Source organism: Tamandua tetradactyla, chromosome 4, assembly GCF_023851605.1.
Source record: "Tamandua tetradactyla isolate mTamTet1 chromosome 4, mTamTet1.pri, whole genome shotgun sequence".
Classification (NCBI taxonomy): Eukaryota; Metazoa; Chordata; class Mammalia; order Pilosa; family Myrmecophagidae; genus Tamandua; species Tamandua tetradactyla.
In genome coordinates, this window is record NC_135330.1 from 76,425,327 (window position 1) to 76,453,062 (window position 27,736).

At 36.9% G+C, this 27,736-nt stretch overlaps 1 protein-coding gene across 15 annotated transcripts in view; it reads right to left on the reverse strand.

The window, feature by feature from the left end:
- ESRRG (estrogen related receptor gamma) overlaps nt 1–27,736 on the reverse strand; it is a 625,071-nt gene that overhangs the window by 226,550 nt on the left and 370,785 nt on the right. The window contains exon 2 of one of the 15 annotated variants that reach the window (XM_077157826.1): nt 25,676–25,794. The exons of 13 other annotated variants lie outside the window; for them this stretch is intronic. In XM_077157826.1, coding sequence (XP_077013941.1) covers nt 25,676–25,680 — 5 coding nt within the window. In that variant the 5' untranslated portion in view covers nt 25,681–25,794. Of the gene's footprint in view, nt 1–22,168; nt 22,195–25,675; nt 25,795–27,736 lie in introns of those variants that run through there. One more of the 15 variants, XM_077157837.1, reaches the window with a different exon arrangement.

Genomic DNA, 27,736 nt, shown 5'->3' on the forward strand with positions numbered 1-27,736 from the left:
GACTTTACCTACATTATTCTCTTGGGAACCAAAAATCTAGATGCTGGTGGCTTTAGAAGAGTGTAACCCTATAGTCAACCTCGTGGGTGGCACATGTCCAAGTGTTGACAGGACACTCTCTCCAGGGTAGAGTAAAATAGCCCTGCATGGGGGGTGGGGGTGGGGGGCACTGCTGGAAAGGAAGTTAAGTACAAGGTAAAAAACTACATTAGATAAATCACCAAAATGAAGCTTACTACTCTACATGACTGTAACATTTACTTGCTTCCCGAGATTTACTACTCCATGAGCAGACCACCTCTGCAGTAAGCATTCTCAAGGAAAAAAAAAAAAATAAAGTCTTCTACTTCTACAAATCTCTGGCTTTTCAAACAGAAATATGGATCAATAAAATTTTCTTGTGTTCAGACACTTCCGTTTTCAAGTAGCCAAGGAGCAACGCTGAAGAGCAGAAGCCAACACAAGAGGAGGTTCTGACAGCTAAATGAAGTCTTTTTCACAGCATCTTGCTAGAGAAGAAACGAACAAACATTCAACTCATCGAGAGTCTATGAACGGATCTTCACAAACTGCAATCAAATGCAGTTGCTTTACACACATCCCCGTGATGTGTGTAGTTCACAAATCGAATTCAAGTCAATGAATGCTCAGGCTGCCTGAATTTCCCTCTCCTATTCTTTTTGCTACACTGAAATTGGAAATAAGAATGCTATCAAGATTTGATGTCAGGATATTGAGATTGTAATACCGATGTCGCCCTTTACCTCTTAAGAAAATGTTTTATAAAGCAATTAAGATTACCAATAAACCAGCTGCACCCACAGAGAAAGATCAGTTCATTTGAAGTAGAACTATAAAATGGACTGGGAAACTGGGCAAATTACAACGGTCAGAAAATCAAAATTCTGAGGCGAAATCATCGCTGAAATAAAGGTTGCTTCGAGCACATACGGAAAGTTCTATAGGAGAGGAACATTCACAGTAAAACCAAAGAGAATCAACTAGAGCTTTCCCTGTGGGACAACCATTAAACTATATTTATACTTTTAATTTAATAGCCAGGTCTGCAGTGGCTAACATCTGAATGCACATGTGGCTGTTCTTAGGTGAGCTATGATAGCAGAGGTTGCGATTATATTCTGTTGGTATTAGGTGTTGTCCAACTGGAGGAGGGTGGAAGGAGGTGTGGAAGATGAAAAAACAGCTAATTATTAATCCTAAGAATTCTTCCTCTGTTTTTTTTTAACATTTCAATGAGCTAGCTACTTGGAGAAAAAGTGAAGCTAAAAACACAAGCACTATTTGTAGGAAAAGGAAACTAACATATATACACACATATATTTAATTCAAGCGACAGAAACGATGAAAAATTTGTTTCTGCAGCGTGATGGGTTTTGTAAAAAGGTATTATTCAGCAGTGATCCAGTTTCAAGTGAAGGCAATAGAAGCCATCAAAAAGCTGGGAGTTCATATCAGAAGAAGTTGTTTGTTGTTTGACACACTCAAAGGTCCAAAGATAAACATGCGGAGAAAATTTTCTCTCTATTTTTTTGCCATTCTGAACACTGACAAAAGTGCTACACCAGAATTGCCACATCTTGCTTAGATGTCTTTCCTCTTCCTTTCCCAGGAAGCCTTGCCTATAGGGTCTAGCTCCCCATCTGGCATTGTGCTGCCTGAGTCAGCCTTGCACCACTCTGACCCTCAGTTTCTTCGCTTGTAAAATGAGAGGATTGACCTACATGCTTTCTAATCTAACTTCTGCTAATTAAAAAATATATATTCATTCAAATAAAAAATGCACTGACTCATGACCAGATTAGATCTTGTTGCACTAAAGTGTACTCTCCAAACTTCCATTTCCTTGCCTGCTATTGAGTCCGGTCACTATTTCAGGAACATGGCGGGGTGGGAGAGGGGATTTTGAAGGAGCAGTAATTACACAAATAACTTGCTACATAACAGTGTAACTGTAGCAACAACATTCATCTGAGGAATCATTCCCAGTGGGCCACAAAAGGACAAATTGAGCAGTGATAATTTTGGGGGGGAAATGGGGAGCAGGACTCTCAGTTTTTCCTAGAAATGGTTCTCTTTTTGCTCATTACATTTTGGTGGGAGGCACTGGTGGAAAGGGCAATTCCCTGCAATCAGTGTTTAAGTGAATGTTTGTCCCAGTGTGTGACACCACGCTGTCAGCAAGCAGCAGGGCGCCGTTGAGTTGTTACTACATTTGATTTGACTGCCAGTAGGAAGCTTCATTTCTACCAACTGTTAGTTGCTCGCTCAAAGAATCTTCTCTTCATTTTTGGAGTGATTTTTCCCTCTCTTCTATTTCTTTTTCCTTGATACGTCGTAAGCCCAAATGCCACATGGATTTGTAAGAGGCAACCTTAGTTCTCGTCTCTTAAACTTGTCAAGCCTGAGAGCCTGGCTGCTATGGGGATACAGGATTTGTTCAATGTTTCTAGTCTCTCATTTAGAGTCCCTACATCTAAATAGTGCATTTTAATTTTGATTTCTTAGATAATCATAAGGTCAACACAGACACAAACTGGTTCTGCCTGCTTGTGTTCACATATTTTTACGTCTTTACACATCTTTTTTTTTTTTTTTTAGCAGATGGAGCAGGTAATTCCATGGTCTTTATTAGAAAAAAAAAAAGATGTCACTCACCTTTCTGTGCAATTTTGTTCAAATAATTACTATTTTTGAGAGTATTACTAGACTATTTAAATCTCTTCTGATTTCGTAATTTTACTACATCACAGAAAAGCCCTTCTTAAAAGTAATGGTTTTGGTATTTAAGATTCTCAAATAGCAACTCTGATGACAATTTCTGAAAATGAAAAAAAAAAATCTTTAGAATAAACAAAGGCAAATGCATGAGTTAAAAAGGGGGTGGGGGAGAAAAAAAATCCCTCAGAGATGTAACAAAAAATTCAAGCTGAATGGAAAAGTAATTAACACTGAAGAGCTAAAACTGTAATTAAGAAAAATTTCATTAAGGGGAGGCAGGTGAGTCTGCTTTTCTAAATATGACAAGGTGCTGTGTAAAAATAAAATAGAAGCAGGTTTCAGTGAGTGAAGCAGGAAAGCCATGTCTTTAACCAGATCAAATTCTCGAAATTGGCTGTCAAGACAGGATTGTTGTGATTTATTCTCGTCTATCAAGTGCACGAATGGGAGAGAGAGAGAACAGAAGCAAGCTGCTGTCGCCTCCATTCTCAAAGAACCTTTAATTTCCACAGCACCATCTGTTACCAAATCTAATTCGCATTCCCCCCGCCCTTAATCTGGTTTAGTCCCATAATACTAATTCTTGCCCAATCCTTATGAACATGGACCACAGAAAAAAAAAAAAAAAAAAAAAAAAGATGGGGGCTTTGGTTCCTGGTGAGTGAGAAACTAAATATTACAGAGTTAAGGTGTTAAGGCTCTGATGACTTAAGTGAAGCATGCTCTCTTCCATTAAAATGCATTCCTGGCAAAAGGATTTGCTTTCAGCCAATGCAGAATATGAAATTTGTTCATATTTGGCATAAAAATAAAAAAGGTGATATAAAAGTAGGTCAGGGATATGAAAGCACAGGTTGCCATAAAATAAAATTGTTGTCAAGTGTAGCCACTTCCAGAACTGACTATAAGAACACTGTGTCATGTTTTCAACATACAGAAAACCTGAAATTGCACATTTTTGTTAAGGAAACTGAAGAGAGTGATGCATATATTCAGAAAGAGTCAGAAATGGTAGAGAAAAAGGACCTAGAAGTGAAAATGGAGGAAAATGTATTTAAAAAATGGATAGATATGGGTAAACAAACATTAACTTCTCTCAACCTAACATTCCATTGGCACACACCCTTGATTCAGCATCACTTCTACCCTCAGCCAATATAATAACTGGCATTCCCAATAATGAGGCTGCAGAACTATAAAATTATAAAGTGCTTTCAGCATCAGAGAAAGATTAAACTATGCCCAGTAAAGATTTAGTGCTAAATGTATTTTATTGCTTTCAAAGTCTTTGAAAATTTATCTCTAAAAGCAATAATAAAGATCCACAGGCATACATTACAAAATGAGGGGAAGATGTTGTTTAAATACTGCATAAGAAGTTTTGATTATACATTTAGAAAATTGGCTCACTATCTAATTCTTCTATGAGCATTAAATAAATTATCCTTTTGTTTTCTAACCTGGCTATATAGAACACTAGCCTGGCTACATGATATTAACCCCTCCATTTCAGTAAATATTTGGAGAACTGATATCTAATATATATTTATCATAGGTATGATAATCATCCATAAACAAATTTTTGTGGAGAATACTTTAACATGTAAAACCCATTAATGAACTGAAAGTATTTCAAACACCAAGTTAAAAAAAAATACTAAGTCTATTGTATAAAGAATTGTACTTTCAGGGAAGAATTTCTTATTTCACTGATGGAGTCATCTGATTAACTAGCTATACAGATATTTTCAGCTATTAGCAGCAATAGAAGACTGATTTTCAAGAGCTATGGGAATTCATGAAAGAAGAAAAACTGCTACTTTATAAATTGAAACAAACAAAACTGGTGACCAAAATAAATATGCTTCTGCACACACACACACACAACATATTTTTGTGTATATATATATATATATATATATATATATATATCTCCTATAAAATATCAATGGGTATCACGAACAAGCATTAAAGATTATACAGATGATGAAATATAAATGGCATTGTTAAATTTTTCAATATTCGTTAAAGAACACTAATTCTTTGCCCAATGTAATATATAGTGACCTATGCTATATAACTATTACAGTTTCTATAATAGTTGTAAATTCCAGAGAAAGTTTTAATTTCTTCACACTCATAAAACTAACTAAAATTCATAAGACTGACAACACCAAATGCTGGTTAAGATGTAGAGCAACTGGAATTTACATATATTGTCAGTCGGGGTATAAAGTGGCCCAACTCTTTTAGAAAAAAAATGTTTAGAAACATCTTACATAATTAAACGTACACTTAACATATCATAACAATTCCACTCGTAAATATTCCCTAAAAATGATCCCCCAAAAAACTGTAAATGTACATCACAGCTGTTTTCATAATAGCCCTAAATTAAAAACAAATCAAATGTCCAATGTTGATGAATGGATAAACAACTTGTGGTATGGACAAGCAATGGGATGCAAGTCAGCAGTAAAAAGGAATGAAATGTGAACCATGACTGTTCTCCAGACACCAGCTGAGCAAACGAAGCCAGACGCAGAAGGTACATACTGTAAGATTCTGTTCCTGTAAAATCCTAGAACAGGGAAAACTAATCTATACTATAGAAATCACTGGTGGTTGTCTGAGGCAAAGGGGAGGATTGTCTGGAGGGGCACATAAGGAAACTGGTGGTTATCTATGTCACATTCGCTAAAATTTATTGAACCATAGATTGGCAATAGGCATTTTGCTGTATGTAAATTTTATGTCAATAAAATTGATTTAAAAATAAGTAAAATTTTGAGCAATGTGTTAAACATAATAACTTTTCATCATAATAAGAAGTTTCAATTGACTACTACACACTGTGCCAAATTTTATACAACCAGGTCTAGCAGATTCTTTTTTTTTTGGCACGGGCAGCACTGGGAATCGAACCTGGCTCTCCAGCCTGGCAGGTGAGAACTCTGCCTGCTGAGCCACCATGGTCCGCCCACTAGGAGATTCTTAAGCAATATCTAGTTTTGCTTCTCATTTACAAACAAGAACTAGAGAAGTGAGATGACTTATTCAAGAACACCCCAAATTGGTGGCGGAACCCAGACTGAAACCCAGATTCCCATCTCCGAAGATAGATCTCTTTTCCCTACTTATCATCGAGGCAAAGAGCAAATTCAAAATCAGGTCCACAGTGTCTAATATTCTATGGATTTGATGATAAATGCCACTCTGTAATCTGCTTTTTAAAAATAGATAAAACACTTGTAAATGCAAATTCATGTTTTTCTGAAAAGACGGTTCTGCACAATAATAAAACTGCATGTTCTCATGGAGAAATCTGACCAGATCTATGATCAATCCCTTTCAAAGGCTGTGCACCTCTTCAGATGACAGCCAAGCTGCTTAACCTGGGGGTCCAGACCTGTCTACCACGGAGCTGGCCCAGCCTTCTTCCCCATCCCAAATGCACTTCCCCCAGCCTTATACCTCATATATATGCTACGCCTACCATTTGTGATTCCTCACACCCACCAGCCTTTCACACTGATTTTCCTTCTCTCTGGAATTCTCCCCCTTTCCCTTTGCTCCTTTATCTGTCTAGTTCCTACTCTTCAGTGAAACTGAATTGAGTTACCAATTCTCCAGCCAGCCTTTCTTGATACTTCTTCCCCTTTGACATTGACCTAGCACCATGAACCTATTTCTTCTTCTTTTTTTTTTTATATTTTTTATTGTGAAATATGTCATATATACAAAAAAGTAACAAATGTCAAGGTACACTGTAACAAGCAGTATTGGACAGATTTCAGAGTTGGGTATGGGTTACGGTTCCACAATTTTAAGTTTTTCCTTCTAACTGCCCCAAGATACTGGAGACTAAAAAGAAATATCAACATAATGATTGAACACTCATGCTCATTTGTGAAATCCTATTTTCTCTGTTATAACTCCACCTTCTCCTTTGATCTTTCTCCTAGTCTTTAGGAGTATTTGGACTATGTCCTTTCGAACTTTATCATGTTGGAAAGGGGTACTGACGATATGCGATAGGGCGATGGCACTAGCTTACGTGCTTGGAGAGGCTGTGCCCTCTGGGTTTCGGGACTTACCTGGCCTAGAAATCATCTGTAGAGTGTAGGTTTCTGGAAAATAATCTTCACGTGTGAAACTTATGTAGAGTCTCAGATAGATCCCTAGATGTTCTTTAGGGTTAACAGGAATGGTTTTGGTTGGGATTTGGCAAACCTTGGCAATTAGCAATATCTAGCTAAAGCTTGGGTAAGAGTAGCCTCCAGAATAGCCTCTCCACTCTATATGAACTCTCTTAGCCACTGATACCTTATTTTGTTACATTTCTTTTCCCCCTTTTAGTCAGGACAGCGTTGTCCACCCCACAATGCCAGGGCCATGAGCCTATTTCTATAATTGGACTTAACATATTGTTTTAAATGTGTTTTTAAAAAAATGGGGTGGGCATTAACTGTTTTGTGGTCCTTTTATTTAACCCTGTGCCTGTGTGGTTGAGTGAATGAACACAACCAGGATTTGACACACACACAGAGTTATGGCTTTTACATTTTGGAGTACAAATTTCCTAAATTAAAGTGGTGCTCAGGCAATCCTAAGAATCAGTGAGATAAATCATTAAGTATAGAAAAGCTATTTTTATGTCTCCTTAGGTACCAGTAAGCCTGCTAAAAGATCTGATTTACAACAAAAGAAAACACAGGGTGAAATGGAGGGAAAATAAGATTTTTAATTGGAAGACTGGGTTTTGAGTTTGCCAACACTGTCATTTACTACCTGTGGGCTCTGGTGTGCTATCTACAAGAAGCTTCAGTTGCTGAATCTGTTAAATGGGAAATACATCCCATAGTGAGTTGTGTGAAGATTGAATTAAAATTACTTGCAGAAGCAGCAGTCAACTCAGAAGGATATCAATGGACAGGGGAGAAAAAGATCATTCTGAGGTGAAGGTGGATGATCCAAGAGGCAGGAGAGTGCAGGGCAGGTTGAGAGAATGGAGGAGGGGCTGGTTCCGAAGACCACTGCAGAGCATTTGAGACTACCAGTGGGTGCAGAAATTAGGGTGGGGTCAGTGTCTAAGGTTAGTAATACCATACTAAACAGATGAACTCTCATTCTATAGGCTATGGGAAGCGACTGCATATGTCTAAGCAGAAAAGACACAACCCAACTTGTGTTTTTGTTAAATACAGTTTGGCTACAGCATTGTCCATTTATTCATTTATTCACCCCTACTATGCTTTAGACAGACAACCTGAAAAAAACGGACCAGGTCCCTAAATTCACTATATTTAAAGGCCAGTGTAAAAGCTGAGTGGCAGTGACAACGTTTCAAGGAAGGTAGCCCAACTAGGAAATTATTAGAGCCATCTAGCTAAAAGACAAGGCAGACTTGAACTAAGTTGTGGCAATGAAAATGAAAAAAGGAGATAAATATCATAAGCATCCTTAAAAAGAGGTATATTCACCCCCAGTGATTCCCAAATGATGTATCAGAATAGTCAAGCCAAAATTTATTTAACAAAGTAGAATTAAAAAAAAAAAAGTATAATATATAAACAAATTAACACCTTGTGATGAAACTGTCCTTTAACTTGATTGTGGCTGTAGTCACATGAATCTATACTTGAGATAAAACTCAGAGAAATAAACACACACACACAACTGCATGTAACATTTGGTGAAATCTGAATAAGATCTCTGTTTTGTATCAGTGTCAACAACCTGTGCTATGGTACTATAGCTATGCCATTGAAGGAAAGTGGGAGAAGGGTATATGGGATTTCTCTGTATATATAAATACAACTTCATTTGAGGCTACAATTATTTTGAAATAAAGGTGGTTTCTTTTTTCAGTTAACATTCTTTTGAGGCCCTGGGCTGTATCCCATTAGAATTTGTATCCTCACCACCTTGTACAATGCTGAGCATGTTAGCCACTTTATAAATCTGTCTCTTAAATGTTTGTTGAATGAATATATGAACTGCAAGGTGGTATTGTATCAATTGAAGTTACTATTTTTTTTAACTTACATTGTTATAAATAATGAGTTTCTATGTCTGACTCATGTCTATGCATTATTTTAAATACCAGATGTCAGTAAATAGCAGTAGATAGCAGTAAATCAAGGTCAGACAGATGGAATAGATAGGTCCCTATTCTGCTACTTTTCTTTTTTTTTTTTTTTTTAACATGGGCAGGCACCGGGAATTGAACCCGGGTCCTCGGGCCTGGCAAGCACTCTTACCTGCTGAGCCATCGTGGCCCGCCCAGTATGGTGAATTCTTAAGATAATATTCTTAAAAATTATTAAAAATAAAAATATAATAGTAAGAGAAAGTACCCATAATGACTATCTGAGTCTACGATAAAAACAATGGGAATCAAAACAAAAAACACAAAAAAGACACCTGTGTCCTCCTAAATGACCAAGAACAATGAACAACAGTGCTGAAAAGTCAAAATTACTGAGCAATTTAAAGAATGCCAGGATTGTTTATAGCACAGAAAGGAGAAGGCAGAAGTATGATTATAATTTAATTGGCACAGGATTAGTGCTTTCCAATAAGGAGAAACTGATTGATTTCACAGCATGGAAAACTAGCTAGATATTAAGTAAAAATTCTTAGCCATTAGGTGCTGTCATTTATTACCTATATCAATACATATAATTATTATATATTAAATATCTCACAGTGTCTCCATTATTTCATAAGTAGAATGGGAGCACTAATGCTTCGCCTATACAATGCACAGGAATATTGAGGCCCAAAAAGAAAAATAAGTTATGAAGGCCTAGAGAAAAGATTAAAGCACCCTGAAATCTAAGGTGTTAAACATCTGTACGACAAAAATATCTATTTTAATATTTGGAATAGTCAAATCTGAAAGTAAGTCTGCATCTAGGTTTGAAATATAAACCCATACTTCCCCAGGGTACTTGCAAACAATTATTCAACTTATGTAGTTCATGTTTCCTGAAGTTAAAAATTTGCAAGCTGAGTTTTACTGCGTTTCCACCAATTCTGTTCACAATAATACACACACCTCAATCTCAGTAACTGGGATTATGGTAGCCATTTATGGTAGAGCATTAAAATTAGCAATTTACAAGTGCTTAGAGCACCTACTATGTAAGCAAGTTTTAGTGATAGCTGTGAAGACTACCGAGGGCTTTTTCCAAGAGACGGTTTGGTGAGTTTCAGGAAAGGTCAAAATATCCACCTTAAGAATTAAGGTCGCATGGCAGTTACGCAAGAAACTAATGAGGTTAGAGTCTTCCATCAGATTCCTTGTGGATCACAATTTAACACAAGTCTGAAAAAAAATGTAGTTAGAGACACCTGCTGAAACTACGTAACTACATTTGACCATCTTAACCGCTGGCCACAAGGGAAACCAGATAAGAGAATGTGGACAAAAAAACTGAAAATAGTTTTGACAAAGTCTACCCATTACCACTAATGGAAAAAAGTGACTGTCCTACAAACAGAAGCACAGTCTTTGGGCAAGCACTGTCGAACACTTCTCTGTGGAGGTACTTCAAGAATGCACAGTATTAACGGGACTGGATATAAAAACTCAGAAATGGACAGCACAATACTACCCAATTGTAATGCAATTATGTTAAAACACTGAATGAAGCTGCATGTGAGGTATAGGGTTTTTTTTTTCTTTCTATTAATGTTTTAATTCTTATTCTGTTGTCTTTTTATTTCTTTTTCTAAATTGATGCAAATGTACTAAGAAATGATGAATATGCAACTATGTGATGTTATTAAGAATTACTGATTGTACATATAGAATGGAATGATTTCTAATTGTTTTGTTAATTCTTTTTTTAATTAATAAAAAAAACTATTAAAAAAAAAAAAAAGAATGCACAGTATTAATTACAATAGGTGTGGGCCTCAGCAGCTGCTGGGTCACACTCTCAGAGGCCCAAGGCCCCGTCTCCTCCATTTGCCCCTTCAGTGAGACTCCTCTATGCAGTTAATCTGTCCACTTTCCAAAAGGTAGACAGAGTAGGAATACGTTTTGTTCTCACCTCAAGCCAGGAGGGAATACTGAGGGCAAACAGGGAAAGGGAAAAATTAATACAGTCCATCTCCTGAAACACTTGGTCAATGCTACATAGTAGCTAAAAATATATATATAAAATGTCATCCCCCCTCGTGGACAGCTCATTCAAACTCTGTGCTCATAACTAAGCCTTTGGTTTGCTGGAAAACCACAAAATTGACAGGAAGTAATGGTCAGTGAATACGCATGATCTTTATAGATGAGAAAAGTAAGGTCAACAGTGAGAAATAAATATAGGGGGATCTGTGAAAGAAATGGGAAATGAGGAAGGGAGTTTGGTTTCATCACTTTGGAAACCTATCTACAATCCCGGAGGTTATTCTTAGGCATTATATAGGCATTCCTTTTTAGTGTATGCTGTATTAGAGTGGCTAGAGGGAAGCACCTGAAATTGTAGCGCTGTCTTCCGGTAGCCATGTTTCTTGAAGATGACTGTCTAATGATAGAGCTTTTGCAATGTGACTGTGTGATTGCGGAAAAAAAGAAAAAGAAAAAGAAAGAAACCTATCTACAAGAGTATAAGCTGTTCTGTGCCTAAGGAATCAAGCTTCTGTGGTTCAGGGAATTGAGGTTCGGGAGAAATGAATCTCTTGAGAAATGGTCACTCCTATACTAAGGTTCCCCTGTGTGTCCATGTTCTCTCCATCCTCCAAAATTCAGCTGACAGGTGAGCAGGCTCAGGTGATAATGTTGACTGATGTCGGGAACTTTCTCCATTCATCCATCTCTCTATCCACAAAACCTCAGAAAGCTGAGGGTTGCCTGCTGAGGTCATAGTCAGCACCTAAATAAGGTCATCTGCTTATCTGCCTGCATTGCTGTATCAAATGCGCTGTCAAATGTAAACTAGAAGGTCTGCTAAAATATCTGCCGCAAGAAAACAAATAATGATAGTCAAATGATGGTGTGTGATTGGTTGACTGTACTGCATGCAGGGGGCTGTTACCCTAGTAGCTTTATTAAATATGAAAGAAAAAGATTTATGTTATGGGTGATAAGGGCAAGAATGCTGTAAAAGTGAAAAAATATGGCAACAGTGTGCTGTACATCACCAATGGGATAATTATTTATCTAAAAAGTTGGCATTCTTAGACTTCCAACAGGCAGTATATGAAATTCATATATTCAAAGGAGACATCATAATAACCTGCCGGCTGGTGATGATGGATATGTTTTTAATCCAAATGACCACAATCTTCAGCCTACCTGTCATGGAGGGCCAGGGAAAAATGGGATTTTCCTTTCATAACTCTTGATGTTGAAAGAGGGAAAACCTGGAAGCATGATAAGTGGCTCATTCCAATGGACAAATGGACATGGCACTGAGAGAATGAGTGTGAATCAAAGTCGTTGTTCCTTAACTAATGCCATTTTCACTTGTTACACTAAAAAAAAAAATGGAGCAATGGGTGATTTCTGCCTCCTTCATGTCTGGAAAGCACAAGTTCAAACTGCAACTACAGCTGGAAAACCTTCAACACACTGCGAGTTAATTTACAAATTACCTCTTGCTGAAAAAGTCGGGGAAAGGCTGGTATAATATTTGTCTATTAACTAAAACTTATTGTACAAACACAGCAAGAAGAGTGCTGCTGCAGTGCTTTATTGACTAGAAAACCTTGCCTATGGATTTCCTCCTTTGAGGTTTAAAGGAATTCCTATTTCTCATTTACAGTCTATCAGAAAAGGTATATGACCTGTATTTTTTAATTTATATAAATCCACTCAGTCAATCAACCTGGGCTGAAATTTAATGGATGTATCAGTCATCGTTGGTCCAGAGAGAGAGAGAGAGAGAAGCAGGCACCAGCCATCTACTTCCCCATCTCTGCTTCTTTCTATTATATTCCCTCCCTTTTCTTACCTCGCCATCTCAGATGCCTCACTTAACTGCAAGCCTGGTGTCTTGTGGAGCTGTTGTTTTTAAAGGGGGAAGTCTGAGAAAAAATTAACTATGGAAATAGAGGAAGTCTCTTTGGCACTTTCAGCTTTTTAAAAATCTTCATTTTCCCATCTGTGTTATGGCAATTTTATTACACATTCAGCAAATTTACGGTAACAAGATGTTCCCCTGACAAATTAATTACTTTCCAAGCATTTTATCATATAAATAAAATATCACCCATGAGGGTAAAATCAGCTCAACCATTGATTTAACCCTTCCTTCAGGAAGCTCGCGTGAAACACACCGAGGTGCGCCCCTCAGACAGAAATACACACCCACACACGTTCACACATGGACACTCACTCATGCACACACAATCTTAAAAATAGGAACAGAGTGCTTATAGAACTGATAACAAGACTTGTGAGGACCTCCTAACTTCAGAAGCCAGATTGTATTGTTTGCAGGATTAGTATAAAAGAGAGGTTTATGCTTTTTAAAAGATAGGAGAAACTGAAGACAAGAGAACCTCTTCAAATATCTCTAACCTCAAGGGGTAATCTGCTAGAATCTATACTTTCTACTTCACTGCCCTTAGCAAATGACTCATCGTGTTATTTCTACAGCATCCCCTCTAATAATAATAATTAAATATTATACTTTTATAGTCCTATTCTTGGCCTCGCATTCCAGGCAGGGGAGAAACCAGCAAGTGGCGAGGTTTCTGTCTTTACTTTGCTTTTTCCTTTGCTAATTTCAGAAAGTGAATCCAGCAATTATAAGTAGAAGAGGACTGATAAGGAGCCACACATGCAAAAGAAATAGATTCAATTCAAGCTTCCCTGACTAATCCTTATTATGACTCATTTTGACTTCAGAATTTGCCGGTTGAGGTAAGAAGTTAATTTGGCTTCGAGAAGTAAAATCTCAGTTTCGTACTTCTCTTCTAGTGCCACTATCAACCCATTATTAAGAGCAAAGTTGGGGATGGAATATTTATTGAGTGCCCACTCTCACCAAGCATTGTTTGAATGCTAGTTTATCAAATCATTAGAATTTTAACACACTTTAGGCAATGGCATAAATTCCTGTGGCTTCCAAACCCTGGACTGTAAAATACTATCTTGCTTCCCCCAATACAAGCGCATTATTTTTAAAACCTGCTTTCAATGTGGCCCTCAAACTGTGACCCTCAGATTAACAGTTCGACATGCTGGCAGATTCTGGCAGGAAATTGTTGCAGAAAAGCCCTGCTAGATTTCTCTTAGCTGTACTTTATTCCTCTATATGCACAGATGTGGCTCCTACTGTTTGCACTCTTCAGTAGACCTGTCTCCCTTGCCATGGGTTTTTTACCACCAAATGCCATCAGGTTTTAATCCATATGCCTTAAGAAAATAAGGACATCCAGCATCCTGCCTGGCCTAGCTGTAACACCCCAAAACAAAAGACGCCTTACTATCTTCAATGCTTAAGTAAATATCATTCTGTTTATTAGCCTTGATTTTGGGTAACCCCAAATGGTCACCTCACCTCCCCACTTATGAACACATAAAAACACCTGTGACTTATTACTACATCTCCCTTTTTCACTATGATTGGGATAATGAAGTCCTTTATGGGAGGCTATTAAGAAGCAACATGGATGCTACTATTTACTACTTGTCCCATATAATTAATACCATCATAACTGCTATTAGAGAGAAATATTTAAAGCAGTTAGTCTTCCATAAATATAGCTGATCTGACTAAACTGTCAATGGCAAATTTCAGCAAGAACCACTGAAAGGAGATTTACTTTCAAAATTTATAATGTGTCACATAAAGGCTTTTCTTAACCCTTTTTATATTTTTGGTTCCAATTAAATCATGAGACTTACCAATTGACTACATTATTACAAAATCAGCATTACTAAAAGCAAGAAGTAAGACTAATTAATTTCCTTTTGACTATTTCCTTGACAAATTATGAAATTTGCCATTTAGAATTCCTAATATTTGGACACACAGCTCTCTTTTATTTTTATTTTTTTTTTATTACATGGGCAGGCAACGAGAATCGAACCTGGGTCCTCTGGCTGAGCCACCGTGGCCCACACAAGCTCTCTTTAAAAGATGGTGTTGATGTCTTTAAATAACACCTTCTGTTAAAGATCTGAACAAATAAAAATACAATTAAGAACAAGATATGGATTCTCTGGTTCTATGGCAGAGAGAGGAAGGAAGAAATCTGCAAATTGTTGTAAAGAGATGTTTGCAGCAAGTACAACATAATGATACGTTCTCATTTACTAAGCTTCCTTTACCACCGTGTGGAAATAAACACACTTTAGATGACTCCTGTCAAAACAAATATATTTTTCTCGTGTTCTTAGGATAAAGTAAGTTATCACATATTCCAGCAAAGTTGACACAAGTACATGATTTGATCAAATCATGTACATGTGAATTATTCAAAGATAGCATAAAGCTGATCCTGTCCAGGTTAGATCAGAAGTCCAAACACACATCAGAATACAAGAGGACATAAAAGAACGCTGAGGAGGACCCTTGCTGTAAGTCTTAAGGAAAATTTTTAAAATGAGCAGAGCGGGTCTTGATGCATAAAAGCAATTAAGTCGTAAGTAAAAAGCTTAAGCCTTCCTTTTCATAGGAAGACATTTTGTATTTTTATATTTTATATTGTATTTAACTATATTTTCATATAGTTAAAAATTTCCAAAACATTTCATTCATTGCTTTGGACATCTAAAGATTCTCAAAATTTCTATGGATTTTCCCTGAAGTCATCAATTAAACAGAGTGAACTCTTGTTCTTATAGTTAAGCACTACCATTAAGATATACATGTTACTTCTAATTAAATCTCATCTCTGTTAACTTTGTCCTTCTTTGCCTGTCAAGGATATGCATTCAATCAGTATCAAACAGTTTCCAAGTGACTCTATGAGGAATAGACTGTCTTCCAGGAAAAGAAAATTATGAAGAGTAAGTAAAGGTCTTTTCCTTCTGGAAAAAAAAAAATCTATTGTTTTTTCTTTATTTTCATAATGACATGTTTTCAAGGCTGGGTAAGATTTGTTTGTTGTTGAGTTTGGGTCTGGAAAGAGGGAAATGAGAGGTCAAAGAAGGAAATGTGGTGCTGAAGAAGGAAGACAGAGTGAGAGGCTAAACTCAACATTGCCTAATTCATCTTACTTTTATTTAATTCCTTTAAATTTTACAGAGTTATGTGGCTGAGGACAAATAGTGTGTCTTTTTTTTGAGCTGTGAAATGGTTTCAAATACAGATCTAGGGGGGTGTGGGGGCAATTCAGTGGTAGAATTCTCACCTGCCATGCGGGAGACAGGGGTCCAATTCCTGTACCATGTGCCCCTCCCCTACCCCACCCCAAAAAAATAAATAAAAGAAACAACAGTGTTGTGAACAAAATTCCCTATGATATACATATCACATCTCTGCCTCTCTGTGTTTGTATGTAGAGACACATTAAAAAATACAAATCTAAAAAAGAAAAGGAATTATCTCATATACATTTTGGAAACAGACTGGGTTAAATACATTTCCTCAAATTAAAATAAAAAAAAATTATATGAAAAAATATCAAGTTGAATTACTGATTATTGTTTGAATTAACTCTATGAATCATTTATATGCATACTGTGCTCCAGATATAGATGTTGTTTATTTAAAGGTAGGCTGTGGTTTCACTGGCTCAAAAAAGCAGATCGATTAAATTTACTTTGCAACTGGAATCAAGCAAGCTAACCCTAAAGAATCTAGTCAAGTCTAGGATGCTGGAATGTAAAACAAGCTAACTAGTGTATGTGTGTTTGTATATATATATACAAACATATATACATATACAAACATATCATATATCTGTATTAATATGCAAAGTAAAAATGAGTTGAGTGGGTAAAAAAAAAATTATAAATTAATTTAAATGAAGGCTTCACCCCAAAAGATTGTATCTTCTAAATGATTCTGAGGAAAGAAAATGGCAACAGCTTCTTTAAAGCCTGGATACTACCAGTTCCATTCATCTATCATTTGTAATTGTTTTTTTTTTTTTTTTTTTACATGGGCAGGCACCGGGAATCGAACCCGGGTCCTCTGGCATGGCAGGCAAGCATTCTTGCCTGCTGAGCTACCATGGCCGGCCTTATAATTGTTTTTATACAAACTAGCTTTTCCTAAATTTAAAGGACAATTATAGCCTTGTGAACCAATCTTGTTAGATACAAAATGATGCCAGAAAGCCTTAAAAAATCTTTATTGGTTGGTTTGTTCAAACTATCCTTAATTTCATTAGAGTCTATTCCATTATGAACAACTTTGACTACTCTGGTTTATAATGTCTTTAAGTATTTCTTTTTTCCAGTAATCAGGTAATTGCTAGGACTTTTGGGCCTATCGATGTGATTTATCTAGAAACAAAACATAATGAAGTCATTCACAGATTTCAGTACTTGAAGACTTTGATTGAATATCAATCTATAATAATGGTTACACTGGATGCAGTAACCATGCTTTTCAGTGCAGAGTAGTTAACTGAAATATTTTTGACTGGCCACATATACAGATATATCTAACATAGAACATTTTCAAATTTTTGCATCTCATAGAAAAAAAATCTGTATAAATTATATTTCACTAAAAAGTCAAATATGTGGCCCCTGCAGAAACATCATCTGCTACTGAAAGGACACGCAGCTGTTTTATTTCTGTTAAATCAATGCCTAAACATATTCATTTCATCAGCTTCACTTATGTTAAAAGTCCCCAAAGATTCCCTGCCTGAAACTGGCCATATTTTAACTGCAAAAGAGGCTGAGAGCTATCTAAATCTAGATAAAACTCATTGACTTGGAATCTGCACAATGATCTATACATCTAAATCTATATGCAAATCGAATGCTTTCATGCATTAGCGCATTCCAAAGCACCCAGGACTAAAGGAGCCCTCGGTTCTTTCAGATCCTTCCCTTGTACTCTTCTCCTACCCCTCTATTTATTTATACTAGCTACCTAAATAATTCACACTGCCTGCTTTTCAGCCCGAATGTTCCTGAGTAGGGGCCTACAATGAGCTATTGCAGTCACCAGATGGACGCATGAATGCAGCAGGTGGGGCAGATGGCAAGGCGCCCTGTCTGATGCTGCCTGCCTCGGCAAGGACTGCCTTTTCCTTCCAGGTACATTATCATCTCCCTGACACTGAGCGGTGTGCAGTCTGGGGGTGGGGTGGAAGTGGGGCACTGGCAAAGCTTTTATATGCAATACTAGAGGAATCAGAAATGATCAACTGTCCTCTTCCTTGCTGCCCCACATCCAATAACCCCTGATGTTTTATGCTGTTGCTTTGTTATTGGGTTTTTCTTTTTTAAGAAATATAGTGAGGGTTTCTGAATGCATTTGGCAGTAGGAATAAGGAAGAATGCATCCATTTTTGTACTTCCACCTCAGCTTAACAAAAAGCAAAAAAGAGGATTCAAGGGGAATGATTCTGGAAAAAGCAGGAAGACTATGAAGAGAAAGGTATTTTCAAAAATATTTTGCAAAAGGAAAAAAAAACACACAAAGAAGTGCAAACATAGGTGAGGTGACTCAGTTCATGTCTGCAGTGCTTCTATAAAGGTAAGCTGCCCTTTGCATACAGCTAGTGCAGGAAAGAAAAAAGCTATTTCTGTAGCCTTTTGGTGTTGCAGAACAATATTAGCTGTGCCCAAGTTGAGAGATTCTTTGTCTCATATTTCTGTGGTCATTTCCAAAAATGTGGGCTTGACCCTTCGAAGTGCATAATTTCTTGTACTGTAATATATAAAGAAGTTGCATATCACTTGCATTGCAAACTTGCAGCATTCTGATGCAAAGCTCTTATGAGACAGTCACTCAGTAACATGTAGTATCAATTTTAATTGAGCATAAACACTTCACAAAAATTCTCCGGAGATATTTCTGGCATATCCCGGTTGGCAATCGTACCATGATACCATGATTTTAATCCCTCTATAAACTTAACTGATGCCAATATAAATCTTATTACCTAACTGTACTAATCATCTAATTATAAATATCTAAAACTGTGAAAGATAATAATTTTAATGGCCTGAAGCAAACCAATATGCATCTTTCAAAAACAAACAAACAAAATGCATCCATGGAAGAGATGCTGCAAAGAGACAGAAAACTGCTTTGAATTCAATTTTAAGAGTCCTCGGGAGAACTGAAAACCCAGACTTTTGGGAACTCTACCGGGCAGTTTTTTCAGGAATGTTGGACAAAAGCAGTAGCTCTGAGATTATCTCAAGATGAAGAGCAAGGTTTCCTTATAAAAATACTTTTCAAGGATCATTTTCTTTCATTAGAATGAGTTTATTCATTCAAAGCTGTCTCTCAAAGTCAAACAGCATCAATCATAACACTTCCAGAGTTCAAATAATTCCCCCTTACTTTCTCTATGATCTGGGAAATATTTTTTCTTATATGATCTCTAGAAAAATAAAAAAGACACCTTCCATTACCAGCTAAAATACAAACCATAAAAAATGTTATTTAGAGCATTTCAAGATGAAACAGTAATTTTGGATATTAACTCTCCAAAGGCTTCCTAAGAAGGCAAAGTCAGCTCCATTTTTCAGGAGAATTTTCAGACTTGGCTCCACCACGTCCTGTAGTCAATCATACTCTTGCACATGCAGGACTTACGTGTACAGTTCCTGCCTGTGCTCAGAAGGCTAACTCAATATAAAATCTAAAAACCTGAAGCCAGAAAATCAGGATGGAAGCTTCCATGTGCTCAAGGCTTATGTAAAACTACTGCTATCTAAATTCCTGAAATAATTTTTGAAGACTAAACCAAACTTAAATGGGAGATTTAGATATTAAAAAGCTCCATTTTTAACTGTTTTGTGTGCACTCCTGATTAAGTCTTTTATTTTTCATTTATTCCAGGATTTCAGTGCCTATACACAGTTAAATATTTTTGAATGACTGATCAAGAAAATGTGATGAAAGCACTAAACTGATGGCTTTAATGATTTAAAAAATTGCAAACAAATGCATATAATCCTTTCTGATGCAACATGAGAAGTTACTATAAGCAATCGATTTGCCACCAGAGAGTTGGTCATAAAAAATACACTTCAAAAATCAATTTTAAACTGATATCTTCTAAACCTGATTTTATTAACTATCAGGCAATTCATCCAAACCTAATTAATATATATAACTGAGGGTACTTAAAAATAGTAAGTAGAAGGGTATGGACATTTATTTGAGAGATACATACTACAAGGTAATATATAATATATTAGCTTCTTAACTTTAAAATTAAAATATAATTTTTACCAGTTATATAAGTCACAATGATTTAAATATTCTTAGTGTATTCAACATGTGTTAATACTGCCACAATTAAACTGGCAGACAATATTTCTAAAATAAAACAGGAGCAAAGTCTCAGCAAAGAAAGTAGCCATTAAAAAAACAAAAAAAGTAAATGCAAGCAAAGGGCGAAGGAATGAATAAGTGATTCCAGTGTAAACCTGGATATAAAAGATAATAATGGTAAAGTATGCTACCAAGATGCTGCTGAAGGAGAATAATAAAATTTTAATTTTTGACATTTCAAAATTATTCTTTTGGTAAAGTGCATATATTTTCAAACAGATCCATCTTATTTAAATTCCTATATGTGAACCTATTTTGGAGTGTCAGAAACTAGTATAATGGCATTAAATGCACATCCTAAAAAACTTACTTTTGCATGTGTTGATAGAATTCATGTGTGTGTATGCATGCAAAACAATTTCTCTAATTGAATTATTTCCTCATTCCACACCCATTCCTGTACGTGACCAAGTCCTTAAGTCTTAAAATGCAATTCAACTTAAACCAGATAAAGAAAGATACCTAAATTTTAATGTAACATATAGTATATACTACTAGAATTAGTATAAATTACAAAGAGAAACATTGTTTATGCCACCTTTCCTTTTCCTAAACAAGATACTGACAAAGTGTCAGATGCTGTAAATTCAATCCAATGCCTGGTTTGCTAAACTCATGCAGTCCCCCTTATACTGACTGATCTTTTTTTTGATTTTCTTATTTACCTGTAGGTAGTCCTGATTGTTTTTTAAAGCTTTTTTGCATAATTTCTACTGAAGTTACTTATTTGTGGTTTACCTACTGCAGTGAAAATATAAATTAGATTCCACAATTAAACAAAAAATATATCTCAGAATAAACTAAGCAATGTTTTGTAGAGCTGGGAAAGGGAGACTATCAGCTTTTAATCTGTAAGCAAAAATAGCATCTTAGCAATATTAACCTATAATCCTGGTTCAAGATTTACACAGACAATTTTTCATTTTTTTTCCTTCTGAAAGTTTTCTAAGATTTTTCTGGGTAAGTTTTGAGTTTATGGTTGAAAAAAGAGAGGGAGAACGAGTATATGCTAGCTCACACGCCTTCCCTGCCCCTAAACAGAACAATTTACATAAGCCATTGAACACTGTTTAGTAAATAAGAGGCTTCTATCCTCCAGTCCTGCCGTCCTTTTAAAAGCAAAGCAGGGGTTCTGTTTTTAGTACACACTTTGGTTCAGTGTTAATCCTGTTTTATGTTGTTCACACCTGCTGCTGACTAGCAGCCTGCTGATGGGCTGGGGCTCACGCTGCTTGGAGAAATCTCACTAGCTGAGAAGCTGGACAAAAGTGACTGTATGGAGCTGGAAACAATGCCTGATTAGGGTCCAGGATGCAGAAGTAGCAGACCCCATCAAATCTTTCCTCTCATTTACAAATCAGGCTCCAATGTCCCAATTTCAATACCCAGCAATAAATGCATCCTCTTGTCCTCTTTTTAGAAAAACTGAACCTCTTTGGAATATTCATATTTTTCAGCTTTTTACATCTTTTGGCAAAATAGATGCAAATGTGGGTGTGGGGGAAGGGAGACTGTTCTAATAAAGTGCCCATACCGGATACTGCTGTGTCCTAACCAAAGGCATCCTCACTTAGGACAAACATAAGGAATTTAAAACACCCTATAGTAACCTCCCTAGTCACAGAATTTTACATCTAAAACAGGCAGAGAAAAAAATAGATCTTGTCCTCAGTGGACACTGTCACCGGTACAATGACTTCTGTGCTAAGACTATCTCTCCACCCCCCTGTCCCCACCCCCCAGACTGCATGTGTCTAAGAACAGACATCAAAAGGAATGATTTCTTTTTTGATCTCAGTACCAGTGATAAGTCAAATTCAGTGCCACAGATGGGGGTGGGGGGATATGCACAAGTAAAGGAGAACTCCAAGACTGGCAGTGGGTCCAGTCAGGGGCATTCGCTCAGTCCAGTTCCACTGAACGACGCCCACCCTCCTTCAGGACCCAACACGTAAGCCGCCCTGTGCTCGCCCAACGTGAGAAAGACTTACCCAGTCCCGACGTGACCCTAAGGCAAGATGCACTTTGTGCTGACATTTCCAGCAGCGGCACTGGAACATCCTGCCCCCCACCCCACCCCCCACTGATTCTGCCCTACAGAGAGCCAGATTCTGCCCGCAGGTAGGCACAGAAAGCTCCCAGCGGCCAGCACAGCACAGCTCCGACACGAGCTGCACATCTGGGGGTCAAATGGTAGCTCTGGGATCATTTTATTACATCTCCAAAAGCACCTTTCCTAAATGCAATAGCCAATAAAGCATCGCCGGCTCCACTGCCAACTCGGGGAGTTCGCATCTGCCTAATCTGTGCACAGATTTAATGGAGCACAGTTTTAATACTTCTCTGGGGGAAAGCATCAAAAGTGCTAACTAGCATATTAAGGATCTTTTAGCAGTGGATGTAGACTTTGAGGTGGTGGTATCTTTTTTTCCAAACTATTTACTCTTAGCAATGTGCTGCTTTCGTGGGTGGGGGTGGGTGGGGAGGGAGTGTCAGTGCTTGTTTGCTCATACAATGAGGCTACTTGCTTGCAGCGTGGCCCTCCTCAGCAGTTGAAAAATTTACACAGATTCCCAGAAGCAGCTTAGCTGCATATAGGAGAGATGCCAGAGAAATGCATACCTTTTCTGTGTGTATAATACTCTATACTTGGCTCTAACTCTCTAATGGCGTTAAAGAAGAAATTACAGTTGCAAAAAACGATATTATAATACCCTTGCCATAACTGGAATTCACAGGTCCTCTAATGATTTGACACAGCCCATCATAAAATAAAAAAGAGTTGCCCCATTCAATTTGTTGATATAGTATGAGTGGTATAGAAATAAACTCAATTACTATGTTGAACCCTATGAAATCACCGACTTTTGGCCATTTTTGGCCAATTAAAACGGCAATTTCATGTGGTTCAGTGTACTATAATTCGAATTATTACCTTAGTTTCATGCAAAAAAAAAAAAACCTCAGATTTTCTGGGGACTTTCATGATTCCAAACTTGACTTTCCTACTAATTTTCTCTCAGAAAGCCACCTTTTCTCCCCCTCCGTTAATATCAAAACAAGAGCATCTCATTTAAGTATATGCTAAGGTAAACCTGTTGAAATGTGGGATCGTGAAAATTTCACTGGCAATCAAGTTTTGCCTGTAGGAATATTTACATTTCCAACGGAGTGTTCACTGTCATGCTCAGCTTTTCTGAAGACAGCCTGGCAATAAATACCATGTCTGGCAAGAGCAAACGCTCCATTCCAAGGGCTGAGACTGCCCACGGAAGGGGTGTGGCGGGACACTCTAGCCTCGGGGACCCTCTCCTAAAGGACGTGAAACATCGCGATTGTTTTTTCCAGCTACTTTGTAAGTTTGCTCGGGACAGCGGGACGGCAGTGCATCAGCAGTACTCGCGACTTTGAGATCAAATGGTCTTTAGTGCTCTGTACGTATTGTTGGCGACGTGACGAATCCCCTCAGATAGGAAGGAAGCAAACAGTAAGAAATGCTGAGCCCCACGTGGCTCTCTACCTGCTGCTGCCTGCCAGCGCTGCTCCTGAGCGTGCCTACTTTGGAGGCAAGTTAAGACCCATCTTATTTTGATTACAGTACTTTCCTCAGGCAGAGACTTTTATTTCCGTTTGAATCTTAAACCATTACATTTCCAGTGATGCATTTTTATGTTTACAATTGACATCTTCATAAAAGAATGAAACCTTTGAGCAACAGCTCAAAAGCATGAAGGTTGCCTGCAGAGAGTACTTAAATTGTTTTACACCTAAATGGAGCCCAGTTGTTTTTAGTTAAAATTTAATAAACCTTAAACTGATGACCTTTCTTCCACAGAAAGGCCCAGAGTTGCAAAAACGAACTTTTCCAATGAAATATATTTTAAGGAACTAGTGCTGAACAAAGGGCTATTTAAAGCTGAACGCTTTGTCAATTTATCAGCTTGTGAACATTCTGTTCCTGAATTCCCCACTGCTGCTGAATGTATAGAACAGTGGTGCCTTGCTTAATCAAATACTATTGATTCAAGTGTGTCACAGTGATCTCATTGAGAGTAATCAATAGTAATCCAAAATCAATCAATTTGCTCTTGCACTATCATTTATCAAATCTGAATATGCCAAATTATTTGTAGGCATCAAACTGCAAAGAAAAGAAAATGGTACAATTGGGAAAGTTAATGGCTTTACGTTAAAAAGCAAAACCAGTATCTCCTTTTTAAAGGGGAGATGACTTAAAATGGAACTGACTATTACTAGACCAGATGAACATTTATCTTCTCATCAAGGTATCCTAAATTTATTATTAATCTCATTCAACTCCTACAAAAAAAAAAAATTGCTTGCATAGGAGTTTGCTGGTTCAGCACAGGGAATGCAAACCTGCAGAGAGATGCCCTAACTTAGTTAACCACAGCAGCCCAGCATGTTAGAAGTCCGATAAGCTAAGTTTCAAATGCCTGTCACCCATCTGCTGGAAAACAAGGAGACCCGACTGGCATAGGACATAACTGCGTCTTCTAATATCAGAAGTGATGTTTAATAGAATTGGAGTGGAAAAGGGAATACTTAATTTCTCCAGAGAATGCGCTGCATAGATGAACCTGCTTATCAAAGAAGCTGCTGTAGATGCTGAAGGTTCCTTTATCAACATATTCACCTGTAATTTAGTCAAGGTAATAAATCCTTCTATTCATTACAGCACACTCAAAAGCACCCTGCTATTTAACTGGAATGAAAAAAGGCACAGAGTGTCTAAAACATTTACTTTTGCTAATGTAAAAGTGCTGGCATTTTACTTCATTCCCGATAAGCTGGTGCCAGTAGAAGCGATTATTCTTTTCTTATTCAAAGCCTATCAGCATTTCGAAAAGCTCTCTCAATCTTATCAGGTGTATGAACAGCACAGTTATTGAAAACAGTTTGTACTGCTCCTCTCTCTTTCTGCCAAGCTATCTGATAAACCCCCTACTAACTAACTGTATTTACACACAATCAAACATAAGTTGTATCTTCCATGCACTGTGGCCAGATTCCAGTTTGCCATAGGTTTTTCTGCTGTTACATTAACTTTACAAAAATGTCAACACTGAGTACCCCAAACTGACAAGAATCAAGAAAACACTATAAAAGCACTCAACTAAAATGCACAACAAACAGAAACAAAAGAAAAACAAATATGAAAAGTTCAAGGCGATCTCTTCGGAATTTAGGGGAAAATAAAAATGTACTGCATATGCAAATATGTATGAGTTATGTGCACTTACCTTCTGCCAAAATAAATGACCCTTTAGTAAAACAGAAATTTAAAATAAAAAACACAAAAATAAAATAAAAAGCTACTGGTAGGGTTGAGGGGGGAAGGTGTTTGTACAGGAAAGTTTTTTTCTTTAGAACTGAGCAGGCATTTCCCCCCACATTTCAAAGCTATCTCAACGTGGAAGCAGAGAGATTCTATAACGTAAGCAAAGTAAGACAGTAGACGGTATCACCAAACTTACCCCATAAACTGAAGACAAGATAGAAAGCAAGGCTGTCACATATGGTGACCACATTCTCAGGATAGAGTTTCCAATCATTAAAACCCTCATACATGCTCTAGACATTAAAGTTTTGTTCACTATAAGAAAATAAAGAAATAAAAAATACAATTTGAGTTTTTAACCTCAATTTTTCTTTATTCTTCAGACTTATCCAACTAATGTACAGCTCAGTATAAAAGTATGTTTTAAAACATCATCATCCAGACTTACAAATAGATGGCATGCTCACTGTTTCAATAATTTTAAAAGAAAGAAAAGCTTAAACCGGTTCATCATTCATACTAATTGAAAGACTCACCTAATCATTTATTGACAGCACTTTGAAGAATCAAAGACATCAATGACATTTCTAGCATGCAAGAGTTATCTGAAATTTACTTGAACAACTGAATAACCACAAATTCCTGTCCCTAGGAAAGAATCTCTGCTTGAACTTCTGTGCATAAATTGTCCATTTGTTCTTCACTTCCCTTTGCTGGATGGCTAGCAGAGGCGAGAAAAAGGCAGCCACATGCTACCACCTGAGCCCAACTCCTGCTTCTGTCTAGACTCCAAGAACAGAATGAGCTTTCCCCTAGATGGGTAGAAGAATACGATGAATTAGCCAAGTGTGGAGTGCAGTAAAATTCAGCTGATGATGGCTGTTCCATCTGTGACCCGGTGAGGCAGGTGCCTTGCAAGTCTATAGGTAACAGTGATGCTTCTGTCATTTCACAGGATGCAGCACCAGCTGTATACAGTCGCTTTCTCATAGGAAAAATGACCTGGTTCTCATCGGTTAAATATCATATATACCTTTCCCTTTCCCTGCTCGTGAACAGTTGTCTAAGGCTATAATATTCCTCCTTAAAAGACTTGATCTGTTTTAACAGATTAATAGCTATGAAGAAAGCATTTCCTGAGTATTATTTTACTTATGCAAAAAAAATGAGTATAATTTACCATCATCACCTTACGTCTGGGAAAAGTTAAAATATTACAACTTTTTTTTTTTTTTTTTTTTTTATGGAGGCCAAGGGAAATTATCTGGACAGCCTCATATTTGAATTTTTTTTCCTTAAATAATTAGCTTAATCTTTTTCAGTTTTCATATTATCTGATATTTCTGTTAATTCTGGTTATAATTTCAGGTACATGATTAATGGGCTTTTATTACTCTTTTCAAAGCAAAACAAATTCTTATAAATACTGTTATATATTAATTGCCTTAAAAAGCATGCCTTTAAAACATTTTAACTATGAGTATTAAAAGGAAAGTAAATAGATTTAATGTCCATTGTTTTACTTATGCAAAAAAATGAATACAATTCTCAAACACCATCAAAAATTAGTAAAATCTTTTTGGAGTAAATGAAAAAGGAACTACCATGTACAAAGATATTCCGATATTGGAGGAGGAAAAAAAAGAATTAAGCACATTTCTGCCTTTCTGTGCACAAGTTTTCAATTTACTCTTTTCAAATTTCATTTTTTTTTCATATTCAATAAGCCAGGCAAAAAGAAAGCCCAAGACTTTTTGCCTTCCCAGAAAATATATGCAAAGTGCAACAAAAAGAAATGCCCCCTGTTAACAGGGGATTGCTCACAATCCTTCTGAGTCTCCACTTTCTAAAATCTTTATTTCACACATAAGAACACCTGAAGTTCATCATTTCAGAGACTTTTAAAAATCCCTTCACTTCCAAAGTAGTAGAATGATTTGAATGAACTGAAGGGAGACTCTTTTTTTTTAGCCTCATTATTATCTGTGCCATCTGGATTCCTACAGTTAGAGTTTTAAAGAGCTAAGCAAGCAAGCTGGTTTTCATTACGCTTATGCTAGCCAACAATCTCTGACATGATATGAGAATTTATTGGTAGCTTCTCTTTTATTTAGTATCAACTTAACCAACTGTTTGCAGAGAAAGTGCATGATGAAGCAAAGTTAAATTGACATATCTGTGATATGCCTGACAGCCCTCAGTATGCCGAATATTAATTTGTTTTCTTTGGCTAGGTAAGTGCTGCCAAAGCATATTA